Raw genomic sequence first — 18,115 nt, 5'->3', positions numbered from 1 at the left:
TATACATATATGTGCATATGATTGAAGAAAGTGCAGCAGAATTTTTAAAGTATTAACACTGCTTACTGAGAGTTTTTGTAATGGTTATTTTTGTAAATAATTTCATGGGTTCAAGCATTCTGTAGAAGCATTCATTTATAATTAGAAAGTAATAAAAATAAAATGTCAGGTAAATCCACAACATTATACTTGCTCAAAATTCAGAATAGTATTTATCTAACTGTTTTACATCAATAGACTAGAGGTAATCTGACAACATTAATAAAGCAGTATATCTATTTTTGTGATTAATCACATGCTCCAGTACATTTTCAGTAAGAAATGCAATGAGAGACTAGATGCTATTTTCCTTCTAGGACAATGATCCTCGTCAATCTTCACATTTTGGGTGGAACACTGAACACACATTCCCGAAGAAGACATTATGCCAAAGTTAAAGAGCAAAAAGCTAAAATAGTAATTAAAACTATCTCTACTTCTCCAGTAATTAGAGAAAAGACAGACCATGAGTAGATAGTAGATAGAGAACCAATGGAATTATGCTTTGAAAGGATTACATACTTAATTTGCATTTTATGTTTCCTTATTTTCACGTTTTATGGTTAGAGTCTAAGTAGTGATTCCCTAATTTTTAAAAAATCTGATTAGAATACTATAGATCATATCTCAAGATGTAAAACTGACCGACAACCTTGGCAACCTGACAAAGGTTGAAGAAACTGACAAAGGTAAGGTCCAGATTAATGCTTCTGTTGCACTCTTTCCTGCAGGTCAGAAATTACAGTGGGAACAGCTACCACTGAACTGGCATCCCTACCTGCAATGAAAAAGGTGTTATATTGAATGGGACACTTGAAACCATGTCCACACAATAAGTTAAAACTAAATTTTTTTAAAAATCACATGCTGTTGTCTATTTAAACAAAGTGTCCTTAAAAAATACATGAGCAGTCTACTGAATTCATACTTTGTGTGAGTGGAAGAGTGTTAGGTCAAGTGAACAGAAGTCTTACAAATCAACAACAACAACAAAATAGTCATGGCCCCATAAGCAATTCCCAAACTTGAGCCAGATCTAGAACACTGAATGAAAGGCAGGTCAGATTCCCTTGAGGAAAGAACCTGGTAAACTATCAAACATGTACACTCTTTATCTTTCTCCTGGCTTTTCCCAAAGAGACACACAGATATTAACCAAGGTGATTGTGCATTGGGGAAAGTAAGGTGATCTTTAAGGTATTGCTGGACCTTGCTTCTGAAATGACACTAATTCCTGGAGAGCAAAAATATTACTGTAGTCCTTTAGTGCAGTGGTCCCCAACCTTTTTTGGGCCACGGACCGGTTTAATGTCAGAAAATATTTTCACAGAACGGCCTTTAGGGTGGAACGGATAAATGTATCACGTGACCGAGACAAGCGTCAACAGTGAGTCATAGACGGATGTAATAGAGGGAATCTGGTCATTTTTTAAAAAATAAAACATTGTTCAGACTTAAATATAAATAAAACGAAAATAATGTAAGTTATTTATTTTTTCTCTGCGAAACATTTCCAAATGGCCCATGGACTGGTACTGGTCCGCTGCCCAGGGGTTGAGGACCACTGCTTTAGTGAGAGTGGGGGTTCATGGTGATAGACAGACTTTTAGTTCAGATCTATTTTCCTGTGGGTCCAGTAGGTCTTTAAATCTATCCTGTGGTAATTTCCCTAGTTTCCAAATGCATAAAATTGGAAGAGACATATTCAACAGTTGGCAACATCTAAAATTTAGAATAATTTTATATCTCCAACCACAACAAAAACAACATGTAGTCTTCCTAGCAAGGATGACATTTTTTCCTTTTCCTGCAGGAAGCTTTCTTTTAGTCTGCTTACAAAAATTAGGGGATATTTTATACCTTCATATTCATTTTGAAATGTCCCCTAATTTTTTGTGAGCAGTATAGTTAAGGACATGTACCTAGTGGCATCTTCTATTACATTGCACACAATAATAATGTATTCTTTTATAATAGGGTGTATTTTATGGGGTTACTTAAAAAGAAATATATTTTAATTTAAAATATATTACAGGTATTAGGTCAGAAAAAAAGAATTCTATAATTATGCAATAAGCTCATATTGTATTAAAGCAAATATGCATTCTAGAGAAATATCAGGTTTTCTTAAAATAACATTAACTTCTTTTTCATAAAGATTGCCTATATATTGTTTAAAAATCCCCACTCTTCATGAATAAACACTTTTGGGAAATTAAAACTGCCTCCACTTGTTAAGAAAATGAACTGAAGGACTACATTTTATCAGATTGGAACTTTGTAAGTTGTTTCTATAACCAATTTCTTCTTTAGAGTTAATACCAATAAAAGAATTGTAAATGATGCTCTCTTTTCAGTGTGAATAAAATTTCAGCCAAGGGAATAGTTTACAAATCCTAGGTATTACTGAAATATTATTGTGTTTGGTACAGAAACTAAATTACAGCTCAGACAAGGGACTGAAAGTTCAGGTTTATTATTCACTTTAGTAAAAAGTAACCACAGCACTTGTTTCTACATCAGGGAGTATTATAACCATCATTAAAATAGTAATAACAATGAAAATAATACAACCGCATTGTATTTTGCATTTTTCAATAGACAGTAGGGCTTACGGCTAATTATCATTTGTATTTACACTGAAGCTTTTTATGAAGGAGTTCAGAGTGGTGTTCGAATAGTAGCTCATTAATCATTTCAACAAGTTAATTGGAAAGATATTATCCCAGTTCAATAGATGGAAAAATTATATCACAGAAAGGTCAGATATATTTTTACTTGTCCAATGTTGCAGAAGTAAAGTAAGTCAGTTTCAAACCTCTGGGACCTCTTTTTCACTCATTGATCTATCCACTGGACCAATGAAATTTTGGTCTATGTTGTGGTTTGACCATCAACCTAAAGTACTTAAACATTGACCTCTCTGCTATTATTTTACAGACCAATAAGCACAGAGGAAAGTAATCATTTTTCATTTATGGAGACCATATGAAAAAAAGACTCAGGCATAATTAATTTATATTTCTATTTTTTAAGTCTTATTAGCAACATTTAACAATAGTTGATGTCAATTTTAAATTATAAATATCAAATACTTAATAGTGAAATGCATCAAGATCAAATGTATGCAAAAACAAACAAGCAATGTTTTTAGGGCTTTATTTGAACATAAATGTACTTAATAAGAGTCAGTTAAAAGAAACAGAAAAAAACAATGTTCAACAATTACCAGCACCACAAACAGATAGATCTCTAGGAGAAAACTAAAGAACCAATGTTTCAGTGAAGTGACTTGATGGAAGAGGGAGGAATTGAAAAATCAAACATAGAACTTATACAACAAAGATTGTTGCTTGTTTTGATTGTTTAAACAATTTTAAAGAAATTAGTGTAATTTCAATACTTTATCTGATGATGATGCTTAATTTTAAAAGACAGCAAAACAATAGTTGTTATCCTTTAAAATGAAAATATACACTGAATATAAACTACACACTGACTTCCTAAAATTAAAGTTTTATTCATTTTTCCTTTGTCTATTATCTTTTGCTATTCCAAATTTAGTGTCTATACCGTTTAGTTCTAACTTTAAAAAATGATCCCAAATTGGAATCAATTCATAACTATATTTGCATTTGAAAGTAAACAGTGGCTTACTGAGCTCTTAAGAAAGAGTGAGTTTTTTTAAACCCATCTAATTTTATCTTGCCTGTAACAAATGTTCAAATATAATGTAAAAATTAATATACCTTTTAGTTTTTAAATTCAATGAAATTTGAGGATTCCAACTATCATCAGATTAAATAAAAATAATAATTATAAAGTTGTGTAGAAAATATTGTTTTGATGTTATAGTTACTTCATTTACCTTAAAAAAATTTTAATATCAAACTGGTAAAAGTGTTTACTGAACCTTACTTGCTTCTACTAAGAAACTATATTTAAAAAAAAAATCTTAATGATGAACCTTCTTACTAGGTTTAATGAGTACATCTATAGTCCTAATTCTAAGAACTGAGAATTCAATACATCCATAAAAAATTAAAGGAGAGAAAACCTTTCAAGAACTGATAGTATAAACATCCAAACATTCAAAAAAAAAACAATTACAATAAATTGAGGCAATGACAGAAGAAAGAAACTTATTTGATGTTTTAAATGTCTCTCCAAATATTTACTTTGGAGGCCATTCATATGAATTGAATAAATTAGTAAAGAACAGGATTTATTCAATAGTATGATATATATTACTCTACTATCTGTGTGCAATATATATTTAAGTTTATTAGAAATAGTTATGGGGAATATATGAGTGTTTAACATTATGTGGTTGTTAAGTACAATTATATTACAAAGTTACTTTGATATTTATGTTTAAGAATATCATTTATATGTTAAAATATAAAGCTATTCTCGTTTCCATGTAAAACAATAATGCCAAATATGAAAATCTTATTTAGTTGCACATGTGTTTATTATTTATCTGATAACCAGGCCTCAGAGTTTGTCTGATGTTTTCCTTTTAGTCAAGTATATTCATATTTATGAAAGGTTTTTTTCTGATGTTTTATATAGTCACAAATACTCTAATATTTTATTAATGTGTATCAGCAGCCTTCTTATCATTCCATTCCCAAACCTTATGTTTTACAAATATTATAATGTGTAAGATTCTGTCTTTAAAAGGACTAGTTTCCCATAACCACATTTGTTTAGACCTTAATTTCTCTTGACAATAAAAGCATTATTTTTAAAACTATTTAGCAGGAGTAAAAATCATACCTGTGACACATTTCAAGCTGTTTCAAGGATATTAAAGCAGTGTATTTAAAAGCCAGTTATTTTGATACCATAGAAAATACTGTGCTTTTGTTCAACTTTCTTTACCTTATAGTTAAAATTTTGGTACTATAAGTGCATGAGAAAAATAGCCTCATAATTTCCTTTTTATTTTAAGAATATTGAGATTTTATTAAACTGACCAAATGAATGATAGTTCTTTTGGTACTATAAAAAGCAATTTTAATTTTTAAAACATATTCAACATCACTTTCGTGCTTTTCACTAATCCGAAGGCATACTAATTTTCAAAACTCCCAGTTTCTTGTGACATACAAGTTGTCACTGTTGCTTAGTGATTCATGAAGCATGAAAATTCTGATGAGTCACCATCCTCAATGATAATATATATTACTGAGCAACTTCCAAAGGATAAGACTATCTATAAATGTAGTTACAGAGAACTAAGATAACTAAATTCCATTGAATATAGAGAAATCTCAAAAATGAAAAATTCTGGAATCATGTGATTACTTACTGGGGTGTGTCGAAAGCTATATATTCCTAAAACCATTGACACCTCATCTTGGGATCCTAGAGAGCACCAGTTATTATAACCTTGTCCACGAGTTGCAAAACATGTTAATTTTAGAAAAAGAAATTGAACCCATTATCGTCATTATAAATCGTTCTTAAACTGACACATCAGGCTTCTTTGGCAGCTGTCACTCTGAAAACTCTATTCATATATAAATTTTAATTGGGTCAAATTTAGAGTATAGAATTTTTTTAAAGTAATATTTTAAATGCATTCAAAAGAATTAGTTTCTGGAAGAATATAAAAAGAGAGGAATTTGTATGTCTCTTCATGTGTGCATATGTTTGCTGCATGTCTGTGATGAACTTGCCCATGAAGCAAGTCATTTTCTTTATTAACTCAAGAAGTTCTTTCTTTTCTCATTGACAATAAATATAAACAGCTCAGTTATTCATTTTTAAATTCTATTTTGTTCTTGTGGTTCTGGGAATAATAAAAGAAATTTTGTTTTGATTTGGAACATATTGTGTTAATTGAATAGACTCATTTAGTGATGGGTCACAGAGAAGTGAAGTGACTGATCCAAAGTCACAGCAAAATGACAATGTAGAGCTTAAACCCTAATTTTTTAAAGAAAGAATAATAGGCAAGCTAGACATAAAATATTTATAATTTTAGAGAAGTTTAAATATATATCTTAAGAAATATATTCCTAACTAACAAATTCCGGTCATTTTAACACAAAAATTTTTTTTCACTAATATTTCAAATTTTACAAATGGACAAAAATTTTAATAGAAATATATTTGTATCCTCTCTTTCCACTTCCTTCACTCCCTCCCTCTCTCTGAACACATGCACATACTCACAAATACACATACCACACATAAATATACTTTATGTCAATATACAATGTATAATTGCAATTATAACATTTTAACATAATACGGTAGTAGTCAGTCACCAAAATAAAGTCTATTTTCTGTTGCTTTATACTGGTAATGTGTAAATTAAATTCAACAATACTGATCCTGCTTCACTTAATATCCTCTTTGAACTTATGCGTTTTAGTTCTGAAAAATTCATTCAGTGTACTTCAAAATGTCAACTTCTAAAGTATAGAAAGATGTTAATAATATCCATAAGTCAACAGTTTGAACCTGACCTAATATATTCAATACATATAAATATTAGAAACAAGCTATACCACTCACTGCATAGCAGTGAAAGAAATAAAAAAGCCCGAAATAACAACCAATATATTTATATTATACTTGACTCTGAAGAATATAATGAAAATATCAAATATTTGAAAAATATAAACCTAATGTCAACTCTACTCCCATTTTCCTAATGGCAGTAATTTTAGCATTATGGGATCATTACATTTTACATTTTAATCACTTAACTTTTAAAAACCTTATATAGAGAACCTCTTTAGAGACCACTTTCATTCACTTTTACCCATTTTATTTTTTATTTAAATTCAAAATACTAACCTGAAATGTTCTCTCTTGTGCCTACATTCACAATGACTAATTTTATAATGTTCCTTGCTATTTTGAGTTGATAAACCAGGTATTCAAAATTGTGTTTTATATCGTCTTTATGTAAAATTTCGGTACACAGAATGAAGTAACTTCACAATACTGTGATTTTTTTTTTAATGATAAATCTGTGCAAGGCTCACAAGCTATTTTCAAAATTATGATTAGCAATTTTCTATTTTAATGACACCTTAAGAAGTTTTAGGCAAAGCTGTATTCTTTTGGCTCTAAATTCTTTTTTATCAGAACATACCGAAGACAGACAGATTAAATGATTCAGTTAAACCATGCACACTGACCACTCAAAGTATGATGATCGAAATGTACGTATCTATTAGAGTTGTGCCATATATCATATTAATTGTTCATAAATATCTACTCTATTCCTCTCATAGATATGAGATTTTTACTGCTTACATTATTATAAAATTCTCCTTCAATTTATTAGCAGACAACATGCACACAGACTTCTCAAATGAAATCTTGTAAAGAATACAGTCAAACTTAATTACTGTCCAAATTTATTTACTTCGCAAACTGCATGCTACATTTTGGTGGTGGTTCACAAACATCATTCTAATCTCACATCTTTTTATTTTCTTCTTAAAAGAAATAGACAAAATAAATATTTTAACTATTTAGATCATGATAAGTAAATATAACAGTGTATAAATGGCATTTTCAATTTAATGTAACTTTTTCAAGGCACTACCTTAGAAAATTAGCATTTGGTGCTAAGTTTCTAGTGAAATATTTATGGCTTTGTTGGGTATAATTTGACATTTTGAACAAGAAAAAAACTACCTCACAAAATTGTATTATAAATATATTGATGATTCTCTATTTTCTAAGCTATTAATATGTGAGGTTTATGAAAACACTAGATAATAATTTAGCATCCTCTCTTGTCTTAAAAAATTATAATTTTGGACAAATCATTTTTCTCTCTTGGCTTCATTTTGTAAAGAAGTATTCTGAACAGGAGAAATTTTACTCCAAGGTGACAAAGAAATAAGGGAAAACTATGGTTTTTGTCACAGTTTCTAAAAATTTGCTCTTCTTTGTTTGTGTGTCTACCTATAACTGGAATGCACCAAATAGCCTGTAAGAAAGAAGTAGTGGTGGCTGAAATGTTTGTTTCAAAACAAGGTAATAGTTGTTTAAATTAGCCTTATTGGGTCTCTTACTCTGGAGAGTGGGGTTATGATCTTAAATGGATAACCTACCACTTTCCATTTTATAGGGCATGAAGAGGTGGATCTACTTCAGTAGGTCTTCCATTTGGACTCAACAACTTTATTATAACATTTAATTAAATTCTTCATCGCTTAAAGTCTTGACACCATGTTCATCCCCAACAATGCCACTGTAATTTCATGACCATAAATTGCAGTTTACATAGCATATATAGTATCAATTTATTTCAAACACTCAATGTTTTCACAGAATAAAATAGGTTTTAATTTTGTCCCTATTATGGTCATGACAAGGACCTTTAATCAGTAATCTCTGGAATTTAAGATGTCTGGAAACGTTTTAGAGCCACTGTTTTCAATTCTATTTCTTTAAGAATCTTTCTTCTTTTTTGGTGATTCTTATAAATAAAAATCACCATTCTGCTACAAAATTCAAAAAAAAAAATAGGCATAGATTTTTTTTTCTTTTTATATTACTAGCCTTTAAAATAGTCTCAAACTGTAAGGAGAATTTAGAAGAAAACAGTATGAAATTGTTTTACTAATATTCATGTACACAATTCACATTGTGTAAATATTGGCATTCAATAAAACATCTTTATATAGACTTGTATATAAAATTTTTTATTTTCTTTAAACTTAAGTATAATTGTGTATATAGATATCTTTTAGGGATTTATTTCTGGGATTACTTTCCTCACTTTTCCAGCCATGGACTAAAAAGAAGAAAACAAACTGTAAAGAATAGCTCAGTATTTTGAACTATACTGAGTTGGAGATTATTTCAAACTCAGTGATTTGTTTGCAAACATTTTCATTAGCATCTGCATTTAGACTATGGAAAGATTGGGTATACATTATCAAAAAGAAAATTATATTTTTGTGACTGTTATAACTAATATTAAAAAGAGCAAAGTCTTTAAATACTCATTAAAACTTTATTTTGAAAAAGTAATCATTATAAATTGTACACTAAGACAACATAATGCCAGAACTTAACCTCTTTTTTTTAGTTTTTTTTCAGTAGTAAGGCCCTTAACCTCTTTTTCTAGTTTTTTTTTTCCAGCAGTAAGGCCCTGATGGTCAGTCTTTGCACATTTTGACCAGTCTTTGCATTTTGATGCAATTATTCTATGAAAAGAATAATTTGCATCCAGTATTACTTATGGACATGTTGGAATCTGTAGCTATTTTTCTATTTATAAACATGTTCATATAAATGATCTTTAAATGAAATAATCAGAAACTGAGTCCAAACTTTTTTCCATGAAAATAAAAATAGTATAACATGAAATGCCTTCATTTGAGGCTAATGTCACAGAAAGGCTAATACCCAGAACTCAAGTCTCTCTTTTTATTTATATACATTTGCATCACTTAGTTTTGGATAAGTTTAACAAAAATACACATCATTTTTTGGAGATGACAGCAACACTGACAAACATTCCCTGTCTTGCCTGTCACTATGTTATTGCTAAATCATCCACAACATCATGACATAATTTTAGTTTCCAAGGACATAGCGAAAAGATGAAATTTAAGTTTCATTCCAATTACATACAAATAGCCAGCACTATGAAAATCTTTCAGAAGCGTTCTATGTCTAGTAATTAAAGAAAAATAACAAAACAACACAAGAAAGAGTAAAAAGAGAAAAGAAAGAAAGAAAGAAGGAAGACAGACATCTATGAAAGCCTAATAAAATTACACAGTAGGCCTCTGACATTCTCTATGCTGGTATTATAACTAAATGGCAAGTAACACAAAAACAGTTATCCTTGTGAGATCCCTGTTGCATGCTTTAATTAAAACTTAAAATTTACAACAAAATCAACCCTTGGGTAAATTGCTCTTTGGTTTAAATCTTTGTTACCTCCTGGAATTTTGGTAAAATTACTTTGTTTTAAAATAAGCTGGCCCCTCCTTCTTTACTCCATTACAAAAGTCAAACAACAAGAACCAGACATAAATTTTAGAATGAGTTTTGTTTGCATGTATGCATGTTAAGTCCAACCCCTGTATACAAACTGTTAAAAAAAAAAATGATGTAACATAGTGCTTGATTCCAACTTAATCTAATCCTTGAATGAACTTCCTTCAAATTTCAAAAAAAAACAAAACAGTCAATTTCCTGGTGGTTATAATTTAATTAAGTAACCTTTCACACTGAGCAAAACCCATAAGCAAAAGGGTCATTAATCTTTCTAGTGATTAGAGACACCTCTAGTACTTCAAACATTTACCTCTCCTTCCCAGCAGTAGAAATGCTTTTAGGAGGATCATGGTTCATACCTCACATTCCCTGGAGCCAGAGATGGTATATGTGCAGGGCCCAGATCCATTAACGGATATATCCATGGTCTCAGAGTTTGTAGGCTTGTAGTCCACGTAATACTCCTGTAAAGGGGAATTCATTTGTCTTTCAGACTCTCTGGTCTTTTTCCGCCGTCTCTTCATGAGAGAGTGCTGCTGAAGTTGTTTCATGCTGGCTGGGTAGCGTTTCCAAGACACATAGATAACCAGGAGGATCATGGCCACTGAGAGGAAGAGAGCCACACTCCCTGCAATAATCTTGTGAAATGAAACATGCTCATACTCTTGTTCTGTGCCAGGAATCTGAAACCCTGGGGAGGGGCTTGGTGTATCAAAGGTGGGCTGGGTGGGATCAGATTTAGAGATTGTAGGTTTAGGAATAATCAGAGGCTTCTGGGGAGTTTGGGGAACCAAGTGGGATTTTTCTGTGTTGACCACCTGGACTTCAGAGCAGATATTATATGTTTCCACTGCATCACTAACCTTTTCACCCTGGATATGCTTAGGTCCTGCACATATCATGGTGCTTTCCTTATTTCCTTTGAAATTCTTAAGCCAATAAAAGAGAGGACAAATGCTCCGACTGCATTCCCACATATTTCCAGACAAAGTGATGGATATTAATGATATCCACGCATTGACAGTTTCCTGTGAGATGTTGGTAAGCTTGTTGGAATCCAAATTCAATTTCTGCAAATTGGGCAGACATTTAAAGGTGCCCGGCTCAATTCCTTGGATGTCATTCCCTGATAAATCCAGGTTGTGTAAAGAACTCCAAGTCCATGTCAAACCTTGGCTGATGGAGCGGATCCTGTTCCATTGTAAGTAAATTGAGCGGAGGTTGAAGAGACGTGGAAAATGCGCAAAATTGATCTTGGAAAACTGATTGTGCTCCAAGTGGAGTTCTTTTAACTTCAAGAGGCCAGCAAAAGCATTTCGGGACAAGCTTCGAAGACGATTGTAACCCAAATCCAGGAAGTCAAGATTTCGACAGTCTTGAAAAACTCTTATTGGCACAGTTTTTAATGAGTTGGATCTCAAGTGCAAAATGATGAGTTTTCGAAGGCCTTTAAATTGTTCCGATTGTAATGTCTGAAGCTTATTGTAGGAGAGGTCCAGATTGCGGAGATTGGGAACTGGGTGAAAGGTTTTATTGTGCAGATAGGTAATCTTGTTGGAGCTTAGAATTAATTCTTTCAGTCTACGAATGCCTTGAAATGCATCTTCATCCACTGAGCTAATGTAATTATGGTCAAGATAAAGCCATATAAGCTGGTTAAGGCCGGCAAACTGATTGGATTTGAGTTTCTGAATGCTGTTGAACCTTAATGATAAGCCTTGCGATCCTCCAGAAATGTTCTCTGGGATATCTGCAAAAGCATGAGACTCACAGTACACAATTTTGCCATCACATCTGCAGTTCTTTGGGCAAGCTCTCTGAGCCCCCGCGAGCAAAACAAGCAGCAGAGTAGAAAGTAGAACTAGCACCACGCGCATGCCTCTCAGCTGCGTAATTAAACGGAAACCTACAATGTTAAAAAGAAGACAAATGCACATTGTAATGCTATTTTTAAAAATAACCACCAGCTTACCAATATCAGGAGCATTTCATGTATGTAGTGATGGGACAGTTGATTCAAGGACAATGTGTTTAACGTCTAAAGATTTCTTGTCTTCAGTGCTGCATGCTTTCTATTTAGGTTTCATTCTTTCTTCCTTGATTTTCAAATCGCTACCATACAACCAAGAAAAGCTTTCTGGAGTTCCAGGAGTTCTTGTCTACATCAACACTGAACAGCACCAGAGGCCGTCTTATCACTTCATGCAAACATTTTAATAACAATAGCATTTGGCCAGCCACTCTGTTGAACACCAGTAGTGAAGGCAGAGGTACTAAGTCTTCTAGTAAGGGCAAAAATGTGACTTTGTAAACCCCATACTCGTATGTCTTTCCTAGTTGAGCACACAGGCTTTAATTTGGCAAAGGAGCTTCGGTTAGCTGTCAAGGTAACCCAAGTTTGCCCTGCCTGAAATTGTATCCTTATTGCATAATAGAAAAACAATGTATAAGCTCTGAAAAAATGGCCTTGGGACTAGCCTGAGCAGCCAATGAAGCATGGTATGAAGACTAATTACAGTCCAGGCACTCTCCACATTCAGGAAGAGCTGCCTTCTGCAGCTCTCTTGCCCAGTGACATACACAGACTCAGACCCTCACTACTGATAACACAAAGCACTCCAAAGTTTAAGATCCTCAGATTCTTATTAAATATATACAGAAGATGCAAAGTATCTTGTGTCTTTTTCGCTACACTGTTATTTTTAACAGAGTTGTTTTTGCAAATTTGGGGTATAAACAAGTAGAGAAACACAAAGTACCCTTTTCCTCCCCCTACCCCAACCTGCTCAAATTTCTCACTGACTTTTTTTTTCCTCCCCTACCTCCATTAACTTCTGAAAAACTGCAAAGTTGCAATCTATTAGCACTTATGCTGCATTTCCAAGTCATAGTATCTTAAGGGACTTCTGTCCTCTGTCAACTATAGATTTTATTATTTCTTAGTGGTAGGGGGAAAAAATACCGTGTGCTGCGGTTTCTTTATTCCTCTTAAGTATTCATATTTTTTAACGGAGAGGTAATCAGCCAAATCCCTAACCAAAAAACTCTTTTTACTCAACTAGCTAAGTCTCTCTTTTTTTCTATTTGAAACCCGATCTTGCTTGTGGTCCTCTTGCCAGCTACAGACTCATTGAAATACATTCCAGCTCTCTCAGACAGGAGAAGGGGGGCGGGGGGGGGGGGCGGGAGCCAGTCACACTTGAAAAAATAAGACGGGCAAATGACTGCTGGAAATTTGCAAGCTGTGTTCAGGATACAGCTTCAAAGTTAAAACAAGCCCTTGTGCGACCTCTGATAAAGTGACAACCCCACCCCTCCACAAACGCAGTCAAGTGTTAACAACATTCCTGACAGCAACCAGAAACGCACGCATGGTTAATATTATCAAGAAATAGAAGCAAACACAATATTTATCTCACGCTCAATTCCCAAGCTGTGCATACGCATACAGAAGAGACAGGCTTAAAGATATTTCTCTCGAGTCTGCTTAAGTCCGTGTTATGCATTGCCGAATTAAAAAAATAAATAAATAAAACTACAAAAAGGAAAATGATCTAAAAATATAATAACAACTGTAGTGAGTCAACTGGCAAACTCAGAGGCTGCTGCTTTTTGCCTGTTTTCCCGTCTTTTATCAGCTAAAGCCACGACTAAGGATAGGAAGCCAAGAGGATCAGCTTTGCAAAGGAGGAAACAACAAAAGTTCACTTACCCATCCTTTGTCATCCGAAAACGGTTCCCCCCTTTTTCAGCTTTCTTCTTATTTGGTCTCTTGTGCTGAAACCACCACCACCTTCATGACACAGTGCGGTTGTCATTCATACCATTCTGATCCCGCATGTGAGCTAGTAGCCCCATACAAACTTCCCCGGAGAGGACAGGCAAAAATATATACATATACATATACGGGGGAAAATCAGCATGGGGTGGGATGGGGGGGCAGGGAGAAGGAAGCCCTGGGGGGAGGGGGAGGGCTTTTAGGCTCTGAGGACCATTGTGTAATTCACCAGAGACCCATCAGCAGTAACTGGCAATCTGTGCAAAAGAGCTACAGCCCATCCCGAAGGTAACCAACTTCTCTATAAAAACAGGGGAGGAAAAAAAAGAAGAAGAAAATCTTCAGAATACCTGGCATTCCTTATTGTGCTGGCTTTTGCCATTCCCAGATAAAGCAATTCATCCTCTGGATTTTCAGTTCTTGAAGCAAGTAGGCCTCCTGTGCTGTATGAGACCCCAGTTTAAAAGCTATGCAGGCTAGGTTTATCCATTTAGCTGGTCAGGTTTAAAGTGTTTTGTAGCTGTGCTGAGAGGCAGCCCTTGTCTAATTCAGAAGGCTTTCCAGAGACTGATGATGCTCAGAGCTTGTTGGTGCTAATGCTTGAGTTTGTGATACACTGAGTGCCCTCCGCTGGAGAAAACAGATTGCACATTAAAGACGGGAACAAGTGAGCCTGTCAGTGGTGTGCAGCCTTCCCTCTCTCGGAAAGGGAAATTAAAGGCACAGGAACACTTTTTTTCTCTCCAATAATATATTATGAAAGGTTTATGCCAAGGAGTAGCTTTCTGTGACATCAAATACTGCTTCTCTAAATATTATGCAACTAGTAATTTTTAAAAGTTGCCTTGACCTGATTTTATCTTTTTGTTGTTGTTGCACAAGCACATATCACAGGGAATTTATCTTTTTTCAACAACAGAACTAATTTGAGTTTTATTTTTGTTGCTGTTGTTTCATTTTATTTATTTGCCTTTTTAAAACAAACAATACAGAGAAACAATTTTATTGGGAGGGGGGAAGGTGGTTTTTAAAAATGGTTACATTGAAAAATCTTAGGTATAATTTTTAAATTCTCAACTCATGATAATAAATTAAATTCTGCAATTTTCTGCATTAAAGTGAATGTTCTAGATAATCAATTTCTAAAAGTGTATATTTTTAGTCTTAAGTTATCTTTAGTACTATATTACCAAACGTGTGGGTAACTAAGAGTCTAAATGTTAAATAAGAGCAGAAATTCCAGCTTGATAGCATTAGCACAGTTACTTTTTTCAAACCTTGTCTACGTTTATAACACAATATTTTTTTTCTCAAGCAAGTCACAATGTGCTTGGGAAAATAGAGCATGTATGTTCTACATCTTTGTTGTATTTTTCTAAAATATGCAGAATATTTTTGGGATTATGAGAGATTAAATGATGAAATAGCTGAGATATGCATTTTTAAAATACTATATACTTATTGAACCTGAACTGGCCGTTGAAAAAAATAATATTACACTGCCATTTTATTTCTCTTCTTTACTGGTTGATTTCATAATCCTCTGGTGAATAATTTTTTGAACAATCTAGAGAATGAACTAGTGTAACACAGAGAAAGACTGCTGAATAAGTTTGCTAATTAATTTAGCAAGAGTGAGAAGTTTATAAATGGATTTTACATAAGCAACTAGAATTACTGAGAATCTCTGAAAATAAATATTTCTAGAAATATTTCTTGGTCTTAGATTATTTGCCAAAATATTTAAAAATTAGTGAGGGCTTATCATATGTGTAAGAAATAAATTTTGACACATTTAATAGTAGGCAACAGCAGGCAGTTATCCAAGTACCAGGATTTCTCAAGGAACAGAGAGGTATAGTATGTCCTCTAAACATATTCCTTTCCCATTAATTAATACCTTCATTTCTAATTTATGAATGTTTATTTTTGATTTAAGGATCAATACCTATTAAAATGCAAATGTACACCAAAAGAGGCAATATTATTTGGTTAATGAAAGGGGTATAACTGTCTAAGAAAATAAGGATAAATGATACACATAATTTGTTCATAGTTGTGTAGTTTCCATAGAAACACAAACCCCACCCAAATATTCTGTAATAGAAGATTAATTCAGAAAAATATATTCATGAAATAGAATACATGCTGCCATTAAAATTAAAATGGTTTGTACTGCCTTGTCTGGTTGGCTCAGTGGTAGAGTGTTGGCCTGGCATGCAGGAGTCCCGGGTTTGATTCCCGGCCAGGGCACACAGGAGAAGCGCCTATCTGCTTCTCCACCCCTCCCCTCTCCTTCCTATCTGTCTCTCTCTTCCTCTCCCGCAGCCAAGGCTCCATTGGAGCAAAGTTGGCCCGGGTGCTGAGGATGGCTCCGTGGCCTCTGCCTCAGGCACTAGGATGGCTCTGGATGCAACAAAGCGATGCCCCAGAGGGGCAGAGCATCGCCCCCTGGTGGGCATGCCGGGTGGATCCCAGTCGGGCACATGCGGGAGTCTGTCTGACTGCCTCCCCGTTTCTGGCTTTGGAAAAACACACACACAAAAAAAATAATAAATAAATAAAAATAAAATGGTTTGTACTTGCCGATAAGAGAGAATGACCACAATGTGTAAAGTAAGAAGGAGAGGGGCAGAGAATACGGATGAAGGAGAGTCTATTTCTGTACATATTTTTATTTGCATTGGGCCAGTATATAATATACAAAGCGGATTTTTCTGGGAGATAGATTTTGGAAGTATTTCGTTTTATCATTTGTAATTATTTTTTTCTATCTACATTTTTAAATTATTAAATGTGCTGAATATGTGGTACATGTATGTACCAAACACACACAAATGTATGTGCATGTGTATAAGTTTTCTTTTGTTTGAATACAAGGTAAGAGAAGAGCTTTTGATAGTGGACTGAAATAAATTCCATAATGTTACCCACCTTTATGGTGTAATCACCTGCAAAAATAGAAGTTTTGTTTGAAGCACTAAAAGCTAATAGATGTTTTATTACAAAGTCATTAATAGATCATATGCAAAATTTACAAATAAAGTGTTGTCAAAAATCAGTTACAGATCTCTTGAACACATTGTGAGGACATAAGAGAGTCAGTAGATTTAAAGATTTCTTTGGAAAGATCCGTCGAGATATTATCTTCACATACACACTCATGCACAAACCATTCACCCAAAGGAAGATTTTGAAAAGAAGTGGGATGTCAGCCTCTCAATTTAACTACAGGAAAAGGAACTTCTACAGTGCATGTTGAACTTGGTGCGTGCTTCTAGCAGTGAACCCTGTACAATGGAATAGTGTCTGATTCCTGTCTGGCAAATCCAGGAGATAACAAGAGATGGGTTTGTCAGAGCCAATAAGAGTTAAATTTTTGTTGAGATTGGTTTTTGGATTTCACTTGTAGCATTTGTCTGGATAAATATATGCAGAAGTATCTTCTAAAAAAAAAGGAGGGCTACATGGGAGAGTCAGCTTGGAATTGTTTTAAATGTTGGTGAGACCCTGAACACAAAAAGTCATATATAAGTACACTGCCCAAACAGAGATAGATAAATAAATAAGTAAATAAATAATTTTTTTAAAAGTCCATTTGGATAAGCATCACATAAATGGAAAAAAAGTGTTTTATTGTCATGGAAAATTTTGGTCCATTCATTCTTTTTTTTAATTTTCAAATGAGAGTAGGGGAGATTCAGAGACAGATTCCCACATGTGCCCCAACTGGTATCCACCTGGCAACCTCATCTGGGGTCAATGTTCTACCGATCTGGGGCTGCTGGCAACTGAGCTATTTTTAACACTGAGCTCAGGCTTCAAGGAGCCATAAGTGCCTGGGGCTGATCATTGGAACCAGTTGAACCATAGCTGAGGGAGAGGAGGAGAGAAAGAGAGAGAAGTGGGAGAGGGTTAAAAGCAGATGGTCATCTCTCCTTTGTGTGCTGAATGGGAATTGAACGGGGACTTCCACATGTAGGGGATGCTCTACTGTTGAGCCAACCTGCCAGGCCATGGTCCATCATTTCTAATGTGGCTATAAGGAAAATATCATGGTGCCCATGAAAAAGCGACATACTTTTGACATATTCTAGGATCAGAAGATTTTTATAGATTACTTTTTATAGTAATACCAGTTTTATACCATGAAGTTTCCTGAGAAGGTCAGAAAGAGCAGGAGTAAGTTGGGATAAGGTAAGCAAGAATGAGAAAAAATGATTATGTATCCTCTGTTTTCCTAAAGATCTCACAACTTGTCCCAAATTTGCAACTGGTCCCAAAATTACAACTGATCCCAAATTT

General features: G+C 33.9%; 1 protein-coding gene across 2 annotated transcripts in view; it reads right to left on the bottom strand.

The window, feature by feature from the left end:
- LRRTM4 (leucine rich repeat transmembrane neuronal 4) overlaps positions 1-14,440 on the bottom strand; it is a 900,775-nt gene extending 886,335 nt beyond the window's left edge. The window contains exons 1-3 of one of the 2 annotated variants that reach the window (XM_066267524.1): positions 14,161-14,440; positions 13,745-13,895; positions 10,392-11,938 (exon numbers count right to left, since the gene is read on the bottom strand). In XM_066267524.1, coding sequence (XP_066123621.1) covers positions 10,392-11,938; positions 13,745-13,748 — 1,551 coding nt within the window. In that variant the 5' untranslated portion in view covers positions 13,749-13,895; positions 14,161-14,440. The remainder of the gene's footprint in view (positions 1-10,391; positions 11,939-13,744; positions 13,896-14,160) is intronic. The other variant, XM_066267523.1, reaches the window with a different exon arrangement.
- Positions 14,441-18,115: the final 3,675 nt, after the last annotated feature.

The sequence above is a fragment of the Saccopteryx bilineata genome, chromosome 3 (assembly GCF_036850765.1).
Source record: "Saccopteryx bilineata isolate mSacBil1 chromosome 3, mSacBil1_pri_phased_curated, whole genome shotgun sequence".
Classification (NCBI taxonomy): domain Eukaryota; kingdom Metazoa; phylum Chordata; class Mammalia; order Chiroptera; family Emballonuridae; genus Saccopteryx; species Saccopteryx bilineata.
Note: the sequence above shows the minus strand (reverse complement) of the source record. Positions and strands in the feature narration are given on the sequence as shown.